We start from the raw sequence: 20,712 nt of genomic DNA, 5'->3' as shown, positions 1-20,712 counted from the left end.
TCCGTTAAGAACAATAAATTAGTTTTTAGTATAAGTTTGCTGGTTTCAAGAAATGTAATGCCGGCCGCATATCATTATGTCAAGATAATGGCACTAGCATTTACTTAATTTAAGAATATTTCTCAACATATTGAGCAAAGAGGTCTAATTTTTTTTTTTTCTACTAAGAAAAGTGCACTTGTTATTAGTGAGAATATACTTATTTTAAGGTATTTTTGGGTTCATTGAGGTTAGCTAATTTGACTTGTTTTGGAAAGCCTTGACAAGCCGAATTTTCTTGTTCTATTGGCAGATAATTTTGCTTAGTTCAAATAAAATACCCCTAAATTTTGTAGTTTTTTTTCTTGTTTTTGATCACTGACTTTTTGCAGTGCAAGTAGACAACACATTGAGACAAACAGTCAAAATGCTAACGCAGCGCTTGTTTGGTCCTTTATTTATAATTTTACCAATTATTAGGAATGTGAGTAACAGTTTGTAGCCTAATTTTTGACATATTACATGGCAGTGATAACATCGTCAAGTATTTTCGTGGCATTACTTGTGGTTCAGTGGACTTCACTGCTTGGTCTTGGAGAGGCCCTGCAGACGCTGATGCTCCTTTAGCCTGCGGGGTAAACGGAGCTAGGGTCAATTATTTTGGATGATCTCATCTATAGTTGTGGGTCATCTTGGCGGGGGCGCTCACCTGACGGCGTTAATCCTGATGAATCCCGAAGCGTCGCACGGGTCGTAGTCTCCTTGCACGTCCATGCTGGAGCGACGGAACACAACACAAGACGCAAGGAGACAAACCAAAGGGAAATGTTTAGGTGAAGAGCAGTAAACAGACGAGACGTGAAGCCTCATCAACTGCTGGGATAACTGGATCATTGATAAAGTGCTCTTTGGAAATAATGTGACTATTGATTGTTGACGCTCCGCTTTGGTGTTGCTTGCACTGAATACATCGATATTAGAGACTGTGTACACACGCAGATAAAAGATGCACATAAAGCTCTTCATAAAACAATCCCATGATATCAAGACGGGAGTTATGATGCCCTCATTCTCCTGTACATTTGCGACCTTCTGTCTAAAAAGACGTTAAATCAATTCAGATTGTGCCGCCAACAAACTATCGGAATCGTATCGTCAACTCCCCCGAGTGCACGCAGCTCAAAAGAGCGTCCGCGCGGCCGTGTAATTACGGCAGTTTTCTACCTGCCGTGCTTTTAATACACTGCCTGGCGAAGTCCTCTCCTCGGCGCGACACCCGGTGTTCGCCTCTCACTCTCATTCTTCGGGAGCACTTAGCCAAAGAGGAAATTGCCAACAAATGATAGGATAAACACTATAAAAAGAAAGTCTGACAACTAAATCATCAACTCTCAATACAAGGCTCCCTGCCTGGCACCTGAACGCCATTATGAGTGAGTGGCTTTGGAAAATATGGCAGCGTGTGTGTGTGTGTGTGTGTGTGTGTGTGTGTATCGCTCTTAGAAACCCTGCAGTTTAATTGAGAGGCGAGCCAGCCGACAGCGAGGAGGGTGACATTTCCCTCTCAGATGGGTGCGGTGATGGGCTGTGTTACCACTGTGTTAATGATGCCGTTTACTGTTGCCTACTGAGAAACAGCGAGATGTCGGTGGGGGTTTATGTGTGTGTGTGTGTGTGTGTGTGTGTGTGTGTGTGTGCAGTAAGTCATTGTGCAACCGCAAATGTATGCTGCTTCCAGGTATATCATTCCCAAGCATAGGCTATATATTGTGGGTACATTCATACAGTACCTGTAATCCTTTTAACAAGAAATGAATTCAAGCTTATACGTGTGTATGTGGGCATTTGTTTTTGCTCGATTTCTTTGGTCAGACTTACAAATATGGGTAAAAAATATCCCTGTTTTGGAAAACATAAATGGTTGTCAGGAGGATATGAATATACAGGATGCAGAGCGCGAATTTAACCACGGCAACCGCCCTGTTATTTGCCGTATTGCCCTTAAAAAATTGCGGACTAGCGTCGTTAGGCTTGATAATCATGGCGGACAAGCTACACAGATTTTGCTCCGGAGATTTCCCCCTCGGAGTAAACGCAACCAACTGCTGGGTTTAACGTCATTTTCCCTCGCTTCCCGGCGTGCGTTTAAGAGCGCACTGCTGTGTTTAGATGGAGACAGGTGTGGACAATATTGGAGACAGATGCACTTGTCCCCACACTGAAAGTATACAGCAAAGGAGAAAAACTTTTTGCTGTTGCTTTATTTTCTCAATACAGCATCCATCAGCTGCTGTGACTGAAAGTTAATGTCGTGAGGAAATGCAGCAGGCGATGTGTCGGGAACAATGACACAACTTGTTTATAAAGTCTTTAGTTTCTTGACTGGGATGCTCAATCCTCCTTTATTTAACTGCAAACTGTATTTGTGTTCAAATAACATCAATATTAGCTAAAATGTTTTGTCATCTCATTGAACTGAACGAAGGCTGTGAAGATTTTGTATTCGATGTGAGAGGTGTCACGCCTCTTTATTTTTGTTGGCCAAACTGTTGTACTGAACCAAGAGAAGAACAGAGCTTGTTTATTGGACTTCATCTTCATTAGCCAAACTGCTTTGTGTTTTATTTTAAAATCAAAAAGTGAACACAAGGTTTTTGTTTTTTTTACATTGCTTGTATTTTTTTCATGTCACAAAGGTATTACTTCAAAAAACATTCATGTGACACAGCATTTTGTTAATGTGTTATTGTGTGTTGTTAATTCCTATATGACATATTTCTGCTCAAACTCTTAATGGATCTGTCCCGATACAGCATCTACATGTATACATACATATAAATGTACACAACTTAAAAAAATAAATAAATACTAATAAAAAATACCTCCCTCGATCAAAATGTAAAAATAGAGATAAAGGCATCATGAAATGACAAAAAGCTGACAAGTTTACATTAATAATGAATTAAAAAAGCAGTTTATATATTTATATATATAATGTATGCATGCATGCTTTGGAGCCCCTGCCTCGAAATAAATTTATATTTTCCTTGGTGCCCTTCTAACTTGCCTTGGTGCCCTAAAATATGAGCCCTCCTTTATGGCAACACTTTCCTTGACCTTAAAAAGTTAAGATTCGAGGTCTGAGGATGCATTATTAAGAACAGTATGTCTGCACAAATGTTTGATTGACACTGTCAGAGAAGTATTACTTTAACAATACATTATGTTTATTATTGTGATTGTAGTTTGCAGGTTATACATTGCAATTGTAAAGGCAGGCTGATGCTCTTTAATTGGGTCTCATCAGTGCACGTGTGCCAAGTGTTCACTTAGCACAAATAAAATGGGTATTTAAATTGGTGATTCATTTTTTAAATCAGATTAATCACACTCTTGAACTGTGATAACTCATGATTAATCACAGGTTATTATTTGCTTGCATAAATAAAATGTGCTTAAGAAAATATCCCAATATTTGGATACAAATGCAATTTGGTAGTCAAAATGCGTCATACAGGAATGTTTTTTTTTTTTTTAAATGTTTTTGCTCCATTAATAAAATGCTATTATATTACTGCCTATCAAAGCCATTAGGAATCAGCATTTGTCAAGTTGTGAAGAACCTCTGTGCCCATCTGTCAGTTGGCCTCAGGACTACTTTGAGACAGGGAAACCCAACACCTTAGTCGCAGGCTCAACAAGGTAGCAACGTTAAGCCTAAAAATGAAGTTTTAAGCATTGTAGTGTAAAGATATGAGTTTTGTAATAAATTACTTTATACTGTGCTGCAATTATGTCAAAAATGTTTCAGTTAAACTTAAGTGTTTTTAGTGCGGTTGCACCATTTCACACACCTCAGTACTAAGTGCCACAAAACATTTGAGCGTATTTTTAGTTTCGACTTGTGTTTTGTTGTTTTTAGGTTGCATAGCGGTTATTTTTACACTCAAAAGTGACAAGAAAGAATGTTTGAAAAAAATTAAATGCAACAGGAATTACCGTCACATTAAAGGGGAACTGCACTTTTTTTGGAATGTTGCCTATCATTCACAATCTTTATGTCAGACAAGAACACATATGTTTTTCTTTCTTCTTTTTTTTGCATTATAACTAGTAAATAAATGCGAGCAAAAATCAGCTTACAATGAAGCCTGTATGAAATTGGTCTATTCTACCTATAAAATTCTAAAAAACCTCTAAACACCTCCATCATTGTTTTATATAAGTGTTGTAAGTATATATGTTATGTAATAACAGGCACATTCATAGTAACATGTAACATTGACGTATTTTGCTAATTTTAAGCATAAGGAAGTGCATCCATTTTATAGACGCATCACAACGTTCACTTTTTCCTTCAACAGCATCACTGCAGACTTCATTAGAGCCAACAAACATAATTATTTATCACTTACTGTACAACGTCTGCTGTCGCCGGGATGCCAACTGTTATTATGTTGATATATTCCTGTTTAGATGAAGAATGACTCATAGTTCTTGTGAAAGATTAAAAAAGGGGTGGGTAAAGGCTGTCAAAGTTGACCAACTTCTCAGTTTATGTCCACATCATTATTTCAAGGTGAGAGGCATTATTTAAGATCTAGAATTACCTTTCACAAACTCAGAGGCGAGAAAGCAGCTCACCAGTCGATGATGGAAACATAGCAACACTGATCAATGCGCAGCTAAATATAGGTCCTTAATGTTAGTGCTTATAATAAAAATACCGCTAATAACTGGTTAATATTCAGATCACGAAATGTAAATGGAGTATTTTTGAGGCTTTTCGTATGGTTATTTGAGTTTTATGGTCAGAAAAATTGCAATAGAAACAATGACGTCATGGCTCTCATTAGCTCCACTGCAGGCATTCTAACTCCTAAATAAACGTAAAAATAAAAGTCTGCTAACAATAAAGCCAATGGGAGATCTTCTATTCCGCCCGTATAACCCAATAAATAACCATCCAAAACGCACCAACAATACTCCATTTACATTTCGTGATTTGAATATTACCCAAGTATTAGTGATATTGTTATTATAAGTGCTAACGCAGACAAACTATTTATAGCGGCGCCGTGATCACAAGCTTGTGTGCCTATGTTGACATGATCCACTGATGAGCGGTTTCCTTGTTCATCAAACTTTATTCAGATCATAAATGATGCCTCTCACCTGGATAGTAGAAAGATGAGGACGTATTCTGACATGTTAGTAAACTCTAACAGCTAATTTATACCTGGAAATGGTGAGAACGACACGAAAAGACGCTTGGTTCCACCCCCCTTTTCTTTGCGAGGATTATGAGTCATTCTTCATCTAAATGGGGATATAACAACATTCTATCAGTCGGTATCGCAGTGAGAGCAGATCTTGTACAGTAAGTGGTGTTTTATTGTGTTTGTTAGCTCTCATGAAGTCTGCAGTGAGTAGTAATTAGTGATGTTGAAAAAACCCAAAAAACAACGTTGTGTTGCGTTTTTTAAATTAAAGCGCCGCGTATGCTTAAAATGATCAAAATACTTAAATATTAAATGTTATTAAATGTGCCCGTTACTACATTACATACAGGTATATACTTACATCATGTATATAAAACCTTAATAGAGGTGTCTGGATGTTTTTAAGGGCTTTATAGGTGGAATAGAGCGGCTCCCATAGTCTCCATTGTAAACTGACTTTTAAACGCATTTACCGTATTTTTTGGATTATAAATCGCCGTTTTTTTCATAGTTTGGCCGGGGGTGCGACTTATACTCTGGAGCGACTTATGTGTGAAATTATTAACACATTACCGTAAAATATAAAATAATATTATTTATCTCATTCACGTAAGAGACTAGGCGTATATCAGCAATCGTCACACACACACGTCAACCAATAAAAATTTGGCGGGGGCGGGTCATGGCAGAAGTGCATTTTGAAAAATAAGATGCTACCTGCTACTACTTCTGTACCTATGAAAATTGATCAGGAGTGACAGATTGTTTGGTAAACGTATAACATGTTCTATCTGTTATTGTTATTTGAATGACTCTTACCAAAATATGTTACGTTAACATAAATAAATAAATGATAAATGGGTTATACTTGTATAGCGCTTTTCTACCTTAAAGGTACTCAAAGCGCCTTGACAGTATTTCCACATTCACCCATTCACACACACATTCACACACTGATGGCGGGAGCTGCCATGCAAGGCGCTAACCAGCAGCCATCAGGAGCAAGGGTGAAGTACCAGGCACGTTCTCAGTTGGTTATTTATGCATCATATAATGTACACTTATTCGGCCTGTTGTTCACTAATCTTTATTTATTTTAAATTGCCTTTCAAATGTCTATTCTTGGTGTTGGGTTTTATCAAATAAATTTCCCCCAAAAATGCGATTTATACTCTAGTGCGACTTATATATGGTTTTTTCCTTCTTTATTATGCGTTTTCGGCCGGAGGGACTTATACTCCGAAAAATACGGTATTTACTATTTAGAATGCATTTTTTAAAAATACATCCGTCATGTCTTTCATAATGATTGTGAACAATAGGCAAAATTCCCCCCAAAAATGCAGTTACCCATTAAATAATTTATTTATTGAGTGTCTTGTTTTGACGTCTTAATTTTTTTTTACACTTATATGGCTGCTAAGAAAGCTTTTTAAAACATTGTCAGCACAGTAAATAAAGGTTTTGATGGCAACAATTTGATTTAGATTTCTGTTAGTTCCTATGGGAAAAGCTGAGGAATCCAAGCAAAACGGAGGTCAAACCGGCATCCCTGAAAGGATTTTGTTAGATCTTTGAGGTTCCATCCAATGCCTTTCACTTTTTTCTCTTACAGAACAAAATACTCCCTCTGCAGCGTAAGAAACAAAATGTCAGTCCACTTGAGGCGGGGTTTCTTAGCGTGGCTCTCTCTGACCTGCTTAACAAGCGTGACACTTTGCTACTTTCCCCTTTTAAAATCATCTCTCGCTCCTTTGGCTCAATACACTAATAGCGCCCTGACTCTAGGGTACAAGTGGAGTGTGTGTGACTCAAGTGGAGATGGAGAGGCATATGGTGTGTTTTTTTTTTTTTTTTTTTTTACTTTTTACTTTGGTCAGTGCTCAGCCTGCCCACGGGGCATCAGGGGTCACCCTACTGAACAAACCCACTGTTAGCGCGGCGAGGAGGCCACGGGGGTGCGGCGGAGGGGAGGGGTAGGGGTCGAGGGCCGCCCTCCAGGAACGGAGCTTGAGACTTCTCTGATGTCTTTGTGCGAGCAGGGACTGTGTAGTAAGTTGATGGAGGTTGTAAAGAGAACCCGGGCAAGCTGACCTGACAACGGGTGGGCTCGTAAAAGTTTGGGAAGGCGGCACTGTGCCCAGAACTGGCCAAAGTCCCCCACACATCTGTCAACTTGTGAACAAGCAGTGTCTGACATTTCATCTTCTCCTATGCTCACCTGACCAGCTCCTCGTTGTACAGCGACTTAGGTGACTCTCGTCCCAGGATGTAGACCTGACCCTTGAAGACAGACAGCTGCACTTTGCCCTCAATGTTCTCCTGAGACTTGGCTATGCAGTGTCGCACGAAATCAAACTCCGGACTGTACCAGAAACCTGATGCGAGAGAAGAGACAAAGACAATTACCTGATATTGTTTTTTTACTTAATTGCAGATAATACCAGCCATCAATCAGGAGTGAGGCCTTTATTCACATAATGCATTTTTAAATAATTTCACAAATACTGTAAAATAGATGTGTTGTACTTTTTTCTATACATACATATTGCAACCTAACCCAATTCAATAGGCAATATAATATGTATCAGATACAATACATCACACATCAGTATGTTTAGTTGTAACATTCTGCAGTGCAACCTCGATTTAGACTTAGACAAACTTTATTGATCCACAAGGGAAATTGTTCCACACAGTGGCTCAGTTACAAAGGATGGAAAGGGTAGACTAAAAATGTACCATAGTAGCAATATAAAATATAACATATACATATTATATATACAGTATATAATATATACTGTATATATATTATTATAATATATTTTTATATAATATATACAATATATAACAAATCCCAATTACCATGTACAATATTACAGTATATGTACAAATATATAAGTATATATATATATATATATGTATATATATATATATATATATATATATATATATATATATATATATATATATATATATATATTAAAAAAAAGTATATAAATATAGAAAACCCTTTTTTGTGAACTTTTCGATTTGTCAACCTTTAAAATGAGCCAAAAACAATATTCAGTCTGCCTGGGCTTCTGGAGAGGGGGTTCAGAATGAGGCCAAGGGGAAAAAAACCTCATAGCTATAGCACACATAAACATGTGTGTAAGAGGGAAACATCAAACATCAAAGGAAACAAAGGACATTAAAGACATTAAAATAGCAGAGCTGATGCAACCAGCCAGAAAAGTAAAACAATGGTGTTCCACACCATCGTCTAATGGGGTGAGGGGAGCAGACCCAACAAAGCAACCAAGAGAGCCGACTCCACCAACTCTCGGCCAGTGTCCAGTCCGCATGGATGAGCGAGGATACGTCCAAGGAGGCCGAGGTGTCCGATACCTGCTCATTCAGCCGAGACACTGTGAAGCTTGTCCGTCCCGGGGCTCAGTACGTCATGTAATATTTAGCCTGCTAAACATTCTGTAATTGCGGACTATCAATCGGGACAGGTTATAAAAGAATATACACTTAATTTTAATCTGTCATGAAACATTTATTTAGGTAGGAATACAACATAATACATTACAAAACATCTTTGGCAAAGCATGATTGTAATGTAAGACTTCATTGTTTTGGAGGATAGACTAGATGTGACGCATAGCGCTATTATTGTGAAGCCGAAAGTGTGTGATTAGGTATGTATGTATGTTTGTACAGTGAATGCGTGTGTGGATGTCTGTACCGTGTGTGTGTATGCATGTATGTATGTGTGTATGTACCAGAGGTGGGACCAAGTCATTGCTTTGCAAGTCACAAGTAAGTCTCAAGTCTTTGCCCTCAAGTCTCGAGTCAAGTCCCGAGTCAAGACAGGCAAGTCCGAGTCAAGTCCAAAGTCAAGACTGGAAAGTCTCAAGTCAAGTCACAAGTCCTGCATTTTGAGTTTCGAGTCCTTTCAAGTCCTTTTAACCACAGACTAATATTTTTACACAAATTGTGTATGCTTTTAAACCGCTGTATTTATTTATTAAAACATGTGCATTTGAAATAGCAGGAAAAAAAATAGTACTGACATTGCAATTCATAATAGCACTATTAACCAGTCATTTTAATAGTTTAAACAATTTTAAACATTTAACTCATTCCTTTACAGAATAAACACATTTGCAAAAACAAGTGCAACTGTACTTATTTGTACAAAAGTGTTAACATTGTATTTCCATGGCATATTGCATTGTAACTAGTTCCACAGCAGTTTCTATTCTGTTCTTACCTTATCTCATTGATCTCATCTCATACTGTATGTGTGTTGATGTGTGCATACACATGAAAAACATAACAAATACATGAACATAACAATGAACAGAGTTGTACTTTTTAGATGTCAGGGCCCTATGCAATATGTACATATATTCTTAATATAGTATACATTTTAACTGACCTTTATTTGACTATGTTTGTCTTTTTGTAGGTGGCTAAAATATGCGGTGCTGCTGACCGCCGTCTAACGTTATGTTACTGTGTGTGATACATTGACTAACGTAACGTTATGTTTGGTACCTCATGCATCCCTGCTTAAAAAAATCACTTGACAAAAAGTATGAATAAGGTAGCAAACTGCAGTGGACGCAACATATTGCTGTGTTTGAAATGATGTTATAACCATAGACATCTTATAAGTAGACGCAATATTGGTTGCTGTGACGCGAGCAAATTGCATCTTGAAGTGGTGATGAGGAGCCGGCGAGCAGCCTAAACTGACAGTTGACAGGTAGGAAACAAAGATGCCAGGCTGGTGTTCAGCGTTTTCCTGCTCAAATGAGCGGACTGTTGAAAATAGAAATCGGGTGATTACTTTTCACAAGTAAGATTTAACATTAATGTACTATTGGTTGTATTTTATGAAAATAACATTACCACAGAGTTGAGAAGGAGCAAAGATCTTCAATATTTGTATGTGAAAATCACAAATAAATCTTCTGGGGGAGGATGACACCCCTACAGGGGTTTGGTTTACAAACTTTCAGCCCCACCTAAAACAAAATTCACAAGCCGCCACTGATTATGATGCATTCTCATTTTAGGAAAAATATAAGACAATACTTTCTTAACAGTATAATTGTAACAAGGAATAAGTCTTCAAGTAACAATATTCAAATACTAACATTGTTGGGTAAGACAGCATTTGGTTTTATTCTGAATCCAGTGAAACAGATTGGTGGTTTTAGCTGATATAAAGAGTTTCAGGTGTTTATATAAGTTTAAGTATTTGGCAGACGCTTTTATCCAAAGCGACATACATAAAAAATACATATATAACAATCACTGTAAACATTATCATTTAAGGGAAGAATGTAATACAAAATATCAATACAAAGTGTCAAGACAGAATAAACTCTCTGCTGCTGCAGCAACAGAGATACGGTCTATAAGATATATAGATATCTAATGTATTCATACATTGTTTATGTAGGATATACGCATGTATATATAACGTAATCATATTGTTTCTTCAACTTAAAAATAGCTGACCGTTTTTTTCCCCCTTCTCTGGGCTTATATTCCCAGTTTTGATCTCGGACGTCTGGTCACTTATAGCATATAAGAATATTATATTACTGTTAAGCAAACTATGAATAATAAAACATGTGTCCGTTATCATAGCTACACGTATGACAAAAAAGCGCGTGAAAATGAGTGGTATTCAGTGAGGTAAAATGAATTAAATGCGCTGACAGTTCATTGCTCCTGCCAAATGAATTGCACTGAGTGGAGCGGGTCACCACTCCAAGATGGCGGCCCCGCGTCTCGTCTGCGCCAGTAGGCAGTAGCGCTCGATGCTGCGTACCCTTATAAGATGTCTATGGTTATGACGTTAGCAGTGAGTTTACAGCCTCACTGATTTAACTACACAGCAAATAAAAGTCACGTTACGTAGCCACTAAACGTTATCTTACATTCAAAACTTACCCTTCTTTGTGCAAGTTCAAATGTCGAACGAAGTTGGAAGTTGTTGCGTCTCCGTCTGTAATATTCGAACTGCGTGATTTGCATACGGCAATTCGTTTTTTGTTGACCAAGTCGTAGTTTTTATACCCGAACGAAACCAACTTTGGTATAAATCTCTCTCACTGGCGCGTTGTTTGACAACTCTTGTTCATTGGTTGTCCTGCAATTTGATTGGCTGAATGCTGTGTGATGAAAACAATGTAGATCTAATTTGATTGGCTGTTGTACTGAGAGCACACACGCTGACACGCAGCACACACGCTGATAGACAGACACGTACAAAATGAAAGATACGGAGCGCTCCCAAATAACTTTTTAAGCTTTAGGTTTTGGGGAAAGTAGCAAGTCATGTCAAGTCAAAAGGCTCAAGTCCAAGTGAAGTCACAAGTCATTGATGTTAAAGTCTAAGTCGAGTTGCAAGTCTCTTTACATTTTGTCAAGTCGAGTCTAAAGTCATCAAATTCATGACTCGAGTCTGACTCGAGTCCAAGTCATGTGACTCGAGTCCACACCTCTGGTATGTACCTATGTATATGTGCATGTATGTATGAATAAACATGTGTATGTACGTATGTATGGATGTATGTTTGCATGTACAATATATTTGTTTCCCAGTATGTGCGGGAGCCAAGGTACGGCCCCAGCCACGTAGAAAGCCCAACCCAAAACAGCATGCGCGGTGCCCAGGGAACAAGGGATCACTGACCCCATGCAAGTAGGCTGGCCAGCGACAGGATCTCCAGGACCGGGCCCACCGTGCCGCCGGCCGGGTAAGCTTTTATTCCATCTTACTAAAGCAGTTTAAGTAACGATCTACATAATGCACTCCGCTATAATGTAAACAATGACGTGAAGCTACTCCTCTTTACAAGCGGCAAAGGCGCCAGCAGGCGTTCGCTCCAATGATGTCGTCTCACGGCAATTGAAGATTAAATAGTCTTGTCCTGGCGAGAGAACGACTTGCCTTTGCTTTGGATCTGAGATTTCCATATTGTCCCCCTTTCTTTGAGCATTTCTGCTCGCTATTTTCGAGCTTGTGGCTCAACAGTAACTGGACGCCATTACATTTCCCCACTCTACAGAACGGACCGAGGGTCAAACAGAAGTCAGGACGCATGCGCGTTAAAATCCTTTTTACCGTTAAAGGAAATTATAGTTAATGCGTTAACTTTGACAACCCTAGTATATATATATATATATATATATATATATATATATATATATATATATATATATATATATATATATATATATATATATATATATATATATATATATATATATATATATGTATATATATATATATATATATATATATATATATATATATATATATATATATATATATATATATATGTATATATATATATATATATATATATATGTATATATATATATATGTATATATATATATATATATATATATATATGTATATATATATATATATATATATATATATATATATATATATATATATATATATATATATGTATATATATATATATATATATATATATGTATATATATATATATGTATATATATATATATATATACATATATATATACATATATATATATATACATATATATACATATATATATATGTATACATATATATATATATATACATATATATATACATATATATATATATACATATATATACATATATATATATGTATACATATATATATATATACATATATATATATATACATATATATATATATACATATATATATATATATATATATACATATATATATATATATATATATATATACATATATATATATATATATATATATACATATATATATATATATATACATATATATATATATATACATATATATATATATATACATATATATATACATATATATATATATATATATATATATATATGTATATATATACATATATATATATGTGTATATATATATACATATATATATACATATATATATATATATATATATATACATATATATATATGTGTATATATATATACATATATATATACATATATATATATATGTATATATATATACACATATATATACATATATATATATATATATATGTATATATATATACACATATATATATATATATATATATATATATATATATATATATATATATATATATATATATATATATATATATATATATATATATATATATATATATATATATATATATATATATATATATAAATATATATACACATACTCATCGGCAGTGTGACATATAATCCGGTGTGTCCTATGGTCCAGAAAATACGGTACATACTGTATATCATATTAAGAACATTTTTTGTAACTGCCAAAAAGGAGAGGACTCGGAGGAGTGCCTTGAGGAACACCTCAGTTATGTAAAAAGTTTTGACCCCTGTGTTCTATATTTGTTAGCAAGGTTACAATATCAATGCAAGGATCTGCCAATAATCCAAGTTTCTCTACACAACAGAAACTTGTGTTTTTAGGATTTTTTTGCGAAAATGTTTGTCTTCTTTATCAGTGAATTCTCAGAGTTTGTTACTGATCAAGTGACGCACACCGACAATATAATCATAATGGGGGACTTTAATATCCATATGAATACCCCATCGGACCCTCAGTGCGTGGCGCTCCAAACCATCATTGATAGCTGTGGTCTTACACAAATAATACATGAACCCACGCATCGCAACAATAATACAATAGATCTAGTGCTTCTCAGGGGTGTCACAACCTCCAAAGTTATGATACTTCCATATACTAAAGTAATGTCCGATCATTACCTTATAAAATTTGAAGTTTTGACTCATTGTCAACAAGCTAATAATCATAACTACTATAGCGGCCGCAACATTAATGCTGCCACAACGATGACTCTTGCTGACCTACTGCCTTCGGTAATGGCACCATTCCCAAATTATGTCGGCTCTATTGATAACCTCACTAACAACTTTGACGATGCCTTGCGCGAAATTATTGATAGTATAGCACCGCTAAAGCAAAAAAGGGCCCCTAAAAGGCGCACCCCATGGTTTACAGAAGAAATTAGAGCTCATAAATTATCATGTAGAAAGCTGGAACGCAAATGGCACGCGACTAAACTTGAGGTTTTCCATCAAGCATGGAGTGATAGTTTAATAACTTATAAACGCATGCTTACCTTAGCTAAAGCTAAATACTACTCAAATCTCATCCGCCTCAACAAAAACGATCCTAAATTTCTGTTTAGTACAGTAGCATCGCTAACCCAACAAGGGACTCCTCCCAGTAGCTCCACCCACTCGGCAGATGATTTTATGAATTTCTTTAATAAGAAAATTGAACTCATTAGAAAGGAGATTAAAGACAATGCATCTCAGCTACAACTGGGTTCTATTAACACAAATACGACTGTATATACGACGGACACTGCCCTCCAAAATAGTCTCTCTATTTTTGATGAAATAACATTAGAGGAATTATTACAGCGTGTAAGTGGGATAAAACAAACAACATGTTTACTTGACCCACTTCCTGGGAAACTTATCAAGGAACGGTTTGTATTATTAGGTCCATCAGTGTTAAATATTATAAACTTATCACTTTGCTCCGGCACTGTTCCCCTAGCATTCAAAAAAGCGGTTATTCATCCTCTGCTCAAAAGACCTAACCTCGATCCTGACTCCCACCTTCCGTTTATTTCCAAAATTCTCGAAAAAATTGTTGCACAGCAGCTAAATGAACACTTAGTGACTAACAATCTCTGTGAACCTTTTCAATCCGGTTTCAGGGCAAATCACTCTACGGAGACAGCCCTCGCAAAAATGACTAATGATCTATTGCTAATGATGGATTCTGATGCGTCATCTATGTTGCTGCTTCTTGATCTTAGCGCTGCTTTCGATACCGTCGATCATAATATTTTATTAGAGCGTATCAAAACACGTATTGGGATGTCAGACTTAGCCTTGTCTTGGTTAAACTCTTATCTTACTGACAGGATGCAGTGCGTCTCCCATAACAATGTGACCTCGGGCTATGTTAAGGTAACGTGCGGAGTTCCCCAGGGTTCGGTTCTTGGCCCTGCACTCTTTAGTATTTACATGCTGCCACTAGGTGACATCATACGCAAGTACGGTGTTAGCTTTCACTGTTATGCTGATGACACCCAACTCTACATGCCCCTAAAACTGACCAACACGCCGGATTGTAGTCAGTTGGAGGCGTGTCTTAATGAAATTAAACAATGGATGTCCGCTAACTTTTTGCAACTCAACGCTAAGAAAACGGAAATGCTGATTATCGGTCCTGTTAGACACCGACATCTATTTAATAATACCACCTTAACATTTGACAACCAAACAATTACACAAGGCGACTCGGTAAAGAATCTGGTTATTATCTTCGACCCAACTCTCTCGTTTGAGTCACACATTAGGAGTTTTACTAAAACGGCCTTCTTTCATCTCCGTAATATCGCTAAAATTCGTTCCATCTTGTCCACTAGCGACGCTGAGATCATTATTCATGCGTTCGTTACGTCTCGTCTCGATTACTGTAACGTATTATTTTCGGGTCTCCCTATGTCTAGCATTAAAAGATTACAGATGGTACAAAATGCGGCTGCAAGACTTTTGACAAAAACAAGAACGTTTGATCATATTACGCCTATACTGGCTCACCTGCACTGGCTTCCTGTGCACTTAAGATGCGACTTTAAGGTTTTACTACTTACGTATAAAATACTACACGGTTTAGCTCCAGCCTATCTCGCCGATTGTATTGTACCATATGTCCCGGCAAGAAATCTGCGTTCAAAGAACTCCGGCTTATTAGTGATTCCCAGAGCCAAAAAAAAGTCTGCGGGCTATAGAGCGTTTTCTATTCGGGCTCCAGTACTCTGGAATGCCCTCCCGGTAACAGTTAGAGATGCTACCTCAGTAGAAGCATTTAAGTCCCATCTTAAAACTCATTTGTATAATCTAGCCTTTAAATAGACCCCCCTTTATAGACCAGTTGATCTGCCGTTTCTTTTCTTCTCTTCTCTCCTCTTCTCCCCTGTCCCTTGCGAGGGGGAGTTGCATAGGTCCGGTGGCCATGGATGAAGTGCTGGCTGTCCAGAGTCGGGACCCCGGGTGGACCACTAGCCTGTGCATTGGTTGGGGACATCTCTGCGCTGCTGACCCGTCTCCGCTCGGGATGGTTTCCTGCTGGCCCCACTATGGACTGGACTTTCGCTGATGTGTTGGATCCACTGTGGACTGGACTTTCACAATATTATGTCAGACCCACTCGACATCCATTACTTTCGGTCTCCCCTAGAGGGGAGGGGTTATCCACATATGCGGTCCTCTCCAAGGTTTCTCATAGTCATTCACCGACGTCCCACTGGGGTGAGTTTTTCCTTGCCCGTATGTGGGCTCTGTACCGAGGATGTCGTTGTGGCTTGTGCAGCCCTTTGAGACACTTGTGATTTAGGGCGATATAAATAAACATTGATTGATTGATGATTGGTTCTAAGTTTTCAACTGAACTCCAGTTGAATTCCAACATAAACTTTAGCTTTACAAATGTCTCCTCAACGCTGCATGCGATGTGCATAAAGGTAAACATGGTGCTTGAAGTCATTGTAAAGGTACAATTACCTAGGCGAGTCTATTTGAGGCGCAACGTCGATTCAAGTGGCACCAGCTCATTAATTGGTGAATGGCGTCTATTGCAGGCCTGGGCAATTATTTTCACTCGGCGGCCAAATTTAGAGAAAAAAAAGTGTCTGGGGGCCGGTATATCTATTTTTAGGAACATTAATACAAAACCTCACAATAATGTCTGATTGAAAGCTAAAAACGTTATGACAAACTGCCTTAAAAAAAACGGAATGGAATTTTAATTTTTTTTACTGAATGAGACACCCAGAAAGTACATGACAATAATGTGGGATTTACAATATTAACTATGAACGATAAAACACTGAATACTGAAAACTAGGGATGTCCGATAATATCGGACTGCCGATATTATCGGCCGATAAATGCTTTTAAATGTAATATTGGAAATTATCGGTATCGGTTTCAAGAAGTAAAATGTATGACTTTTTAAAATACAGCTGTGTACACGGACTTAGGGAGAAGTACGAGCGCCAATAAACCCTAAAGGCACTGCCTTTGCGTGCCGGCCCAGTCACATAATATCCACGGCTTTTCTCACACACAAGTGAATGCAATGCATATTTGGTCAACAGCCATGCAGGTCACACTGAGGGTTGCCGTATAAACAACTTTAACACTGTTACAAATATGTGCCACACTGTGAACCCACACCAAACAAGAATGACACACATCCGCACCGTAAGACAACATAAACACAACAGAACAAATACCCAGAACCCCTTGCAGCACTAACTCTTCCGGGACGCTACAATATACACCCCCCCTACCCCCTACCCAGGACCCCGCCCCCCCCAACCCCGCCCACCTCAACCTCCTCATGCTCTCTCAGGGAGAGCATGTCCCAAATTCCAAGCTGCTGTTTTGAGGCATGTTAAAAAAAATTATGCACTTTGTGACTTCAATAATAAATATGGCAGTGCCATGTTGGCATTTTTTTCCATAACTTGAGTTGATTTATTTTGGAAAACCTTGTTACATTGTTTAATGCATCCAGCGGGGCATCAAAACAAAATTAGGCATAATAATGTGTTAATTCCACGACTGTATATATCGGTATCGGTTGATATCGGAATCGGTAATTAAGAGTTGGACAATATCGCAATATCGGATATTGGCAAAAAAGCCATTATCGGACATCTCTAATTCTAACGATTTAAATACTTTGTATAGTTCAAGACTTACGGTCATTTGAAAACATTACTGCACATCACAATGGCAGCTACAGTTTCCATTTTAAAAATTTAAAAAAATTACACTACCGTTCAAAAGTTTGGGGTCACCCAAACAATTTTGTGGAATAGCCTTCATTTCTAAGAACAAGAATAGACTGTCGAGTTTCAGATGAAAGTTCTCTTTTTCTGGCCATTTTGAGCGTTTAATTGACCCCACAAATGTGATGCTCCAGAAACTCAATGTGCTCAAAGGAAGGTCAATTTTGTAGCTTCTGTAACGAGCTAAACTGTTTTCAGATGTGTGAACATGATTGCACAAGGGTTTTCTAATCATCAATTAGCCTTCTGAGCCAATGAGCAAACACATTGTACCATTAGAACACTGGAGTGATAGTTGCTGGAAATGGGCCTCTATACACCTATGTAGATATTGCACCAAAAACCAGACATTTGCAGCTAGAATAGTCATTTACCACATTAGCAATGTATAGAGTGTATTTCTTTAAAGTTAAGACTAGTTTAAAGTTATCTTCATTGAAAAGTACAGTGCTTTTCCTTCAAAAATAAGGACATTTCAATGTGACCCCAAACTTTTGAACGGTAGTGTATGTGGCAATGTCCGGCAGGCCAGATTGAAAAGCATAACACGCCGCATGAGGCCCCTGGGCCTTAATTTGCCCAGGTCTGGTCTATTGTATCTATTGTGTTGTTTCCTACCTTCAACAACAAATATATGCATCCAAATTGTACATGGCGCGTAGTTTGATCAGTAGAAGACGTGAAGATGGTTTAGGTGGAGTTGAAGAAATGAGAAGCTTTAATTCTGAACCCCCTGTCCTTGTCTGAGAGACAGATGGAGGAGTCTCGTGTCTGCATTTGTTTGGAGGTCCTGCACCACTCAGCGGGGGTCCTCCTATGATCAGCACCTGACCTCCACCTCATCGTCTGTCCAAAGACAAAATCCCCCTGTCTAAAAAAAACTATTCAATTTAGGTAATTTGTCTATTTTTGCTCACCATATAACAACAAATATGATGCCTGAAGGGTCTTCATGGAAAAACGAGCATTTTACATACTGCACTTGTTATATTGTTTTATGTGATAATCCATCTCTCAGCTGTCCAAATTAACCCTGAACGTCTTTGTTTTTGAAGGACAAAGATACAAAGTCTCAGGGGGAAACTAAATACTGCAGTAATGGGAAACACACACACGGCTTTCTGTGTGTTGAGATATTAATGTTTTAAATCCAATGGGTTTAATCTCTGGCCTGCTTCTGAAGGTAACACCCTAATGAGCGTGTTTGTGTGTGAGTGTGTTTGCTTCCTGTCTCTGGAGGGTATAACTGAAGTGGCCGAGTAGTCAAGTCTCTAATGGCTCTGATCCTATTATGTGGATGAAGGTGCAGAGGAGACTGGAGACGGAGCAGAAGGGAGGATTAGGACACCTGAGCCGCGCACGCACACGCACGCACAGAGGCACACACACTCCGAGCGAGATAAAGGGATAGAAAGAAGTATGATTTCATATTTGAGTGACTCACCATTGTAGACCAGTTCGGAGAACTTGATGCCGAGTCCTTGCTTGATTCTCCGTACCTCTTTGTCCATGGTAAAGGTCTCGATGTCGAGATGGGCATTCAGTAGGATCGTACCCCCCGGGGTTTCATATATCCCTGACAAACAATTAAGCAAAGTATTGTTTTTAAATCAAACACCACTTGAATCCAATTTTTGAGCATTTCGCCTCTCAAAAGGTGTGCATTTATGGGGATAAAGTTATAATATTGTGAAGAAAAAGGCATATTTTTTGGAGAGAATAACATATTGTATTTTTAAAAGTTGAAGTTTTCCTCCTAATATTACACCTTTTTAAAATCACAATATAATGATTTTATCCTGGAAATATAATTACAGTACCTTTTTATCTGAATATTTTGACTTAATTGACCATATATACAATCGTGGTCAAAAGTTTACATACACTTGTAAAGAACATAATGTCATGGCTGTCTTGAGTTTCCAATAATTTCTACAACTCTTATTTTTTGTGATAAGAGTGATTGGAGCACATAACTTTCCTCCAGAAGGTCTTATCTTTGTCCATGTGATGTCAGATGAAACAAAAATTGAGCTGTTTGGCCACAATACCAAGCAAAGTGTTTGGAGGAGAAAAGGTGAGGCCTTTAATCCCAGGAACACCATTCCTACCGTCAGGCATGGTGGCGGTAGTATTATGCTCTGGGCCTGTTTTGATGCCAATGGAACTGGTGCTTTACAGAGAGTAAATGGGTCAATGAAAAAGGAAGATTACCTCCAAATTCTCCAGGACAACCTAAAATCATCAGCCCTGAGGTTGGGTCTTGGGCACAGTTGGGTGTTCCAACAGGACAATGACCCCAAACGCAAGAAACAAATCCACGTCAGAAATCCAACAAATTTAGCTGAACTGCACCAAATTGGCAAGAGGAGTGGTAAACATTTCAACCAGAAGCTTGCCAGAAGCTTGTGGATGGCTACCAAAAGCGTCTTATTGCAGTGAAACTTGCCAAGGGACATGTAACCAAATATTAACATTGCTGTATGTATACTTTTGACCCAGCAGATTTGGTCACATTTTCAGTAGACCCATAATAAATTCATAAAAGAACCAAACTTCATGAATGTTTTTTGGGACCAACAAGTATG

General features: G+C 37.6%; 1 protein-coding gene and 1 long non-coding RNA gene across 3 annotated transcripts in view; both read right to left on the bottom strand.

Annotated features, from left to right (window-relative positions):
- Positions 1-397: 397 nt before the first annotated feature.
- The window catches only part of ass1 (argininosuccinate synthase 1), an 82,542-nt gene continuing 62,227 nt past the window's right edge, over positions 398-20,712 (bottom strand). Inside the window, exons 13-16 of one of the 2 annotated variants that reach the window (XM_062055319.1) lie at positions 19,569-19,700; positions 7,423-7,579; positions 689-754; positions 398-607 (exon numbers count right to left, since the gene is read on the bottom strand). In XM_062055319.1, coding sequence (XP_061911303.1) covers positions 559-607; positions 689-754; positions 7,423-7,579; positions 19,569-19,700 — 404 coding nt within the window. In that variant the 3' untranslated portion in view covers positions 398-558. The remainder of the gene's footprint in view (positions 608-688; positions 755-7,422; positions 7,580-19,568; positions 19,701-20,712) is intronic. The other variant, XM_062055320.1, reaches the window with a different exon arrangement.
- On the bottom strand, positions 9,655-11,538 carry LOC133654917 (uncharacterized). Its single transcript, XR_009826906.1, has 3 exons — positions 11,160-11,538; positions 10,107-10,222; positions 9,655-10,016 (listed from the first exon to the last, which is right to left on the bottom strand). It is a non-coding gene; the product is annotated as an uncharacterized LOC133654917 (long non-coding RNA).

This window comes from Entelurus aequoreus, linkage group LG08, assembly GCF_033978785.1.
Source record: "Entelurus aequoreus isolate RoL-2023_Sb linkage group LG08, RoL_Eaeq_v1.1, whole genome shotgun sequence".
In the NCBI taxonomy this organism is placed as follows: Eukaryota; Metazoa; Chordata; class Actinopteri; order Syngnathiformes; family Syngnathidae; genus Entelurus; species Entelurus aequoreus.
Note: the sequence above shows the minus strand (reverse complement) of the source record. Positions and strands in the feature narration are given on the sequence as shown.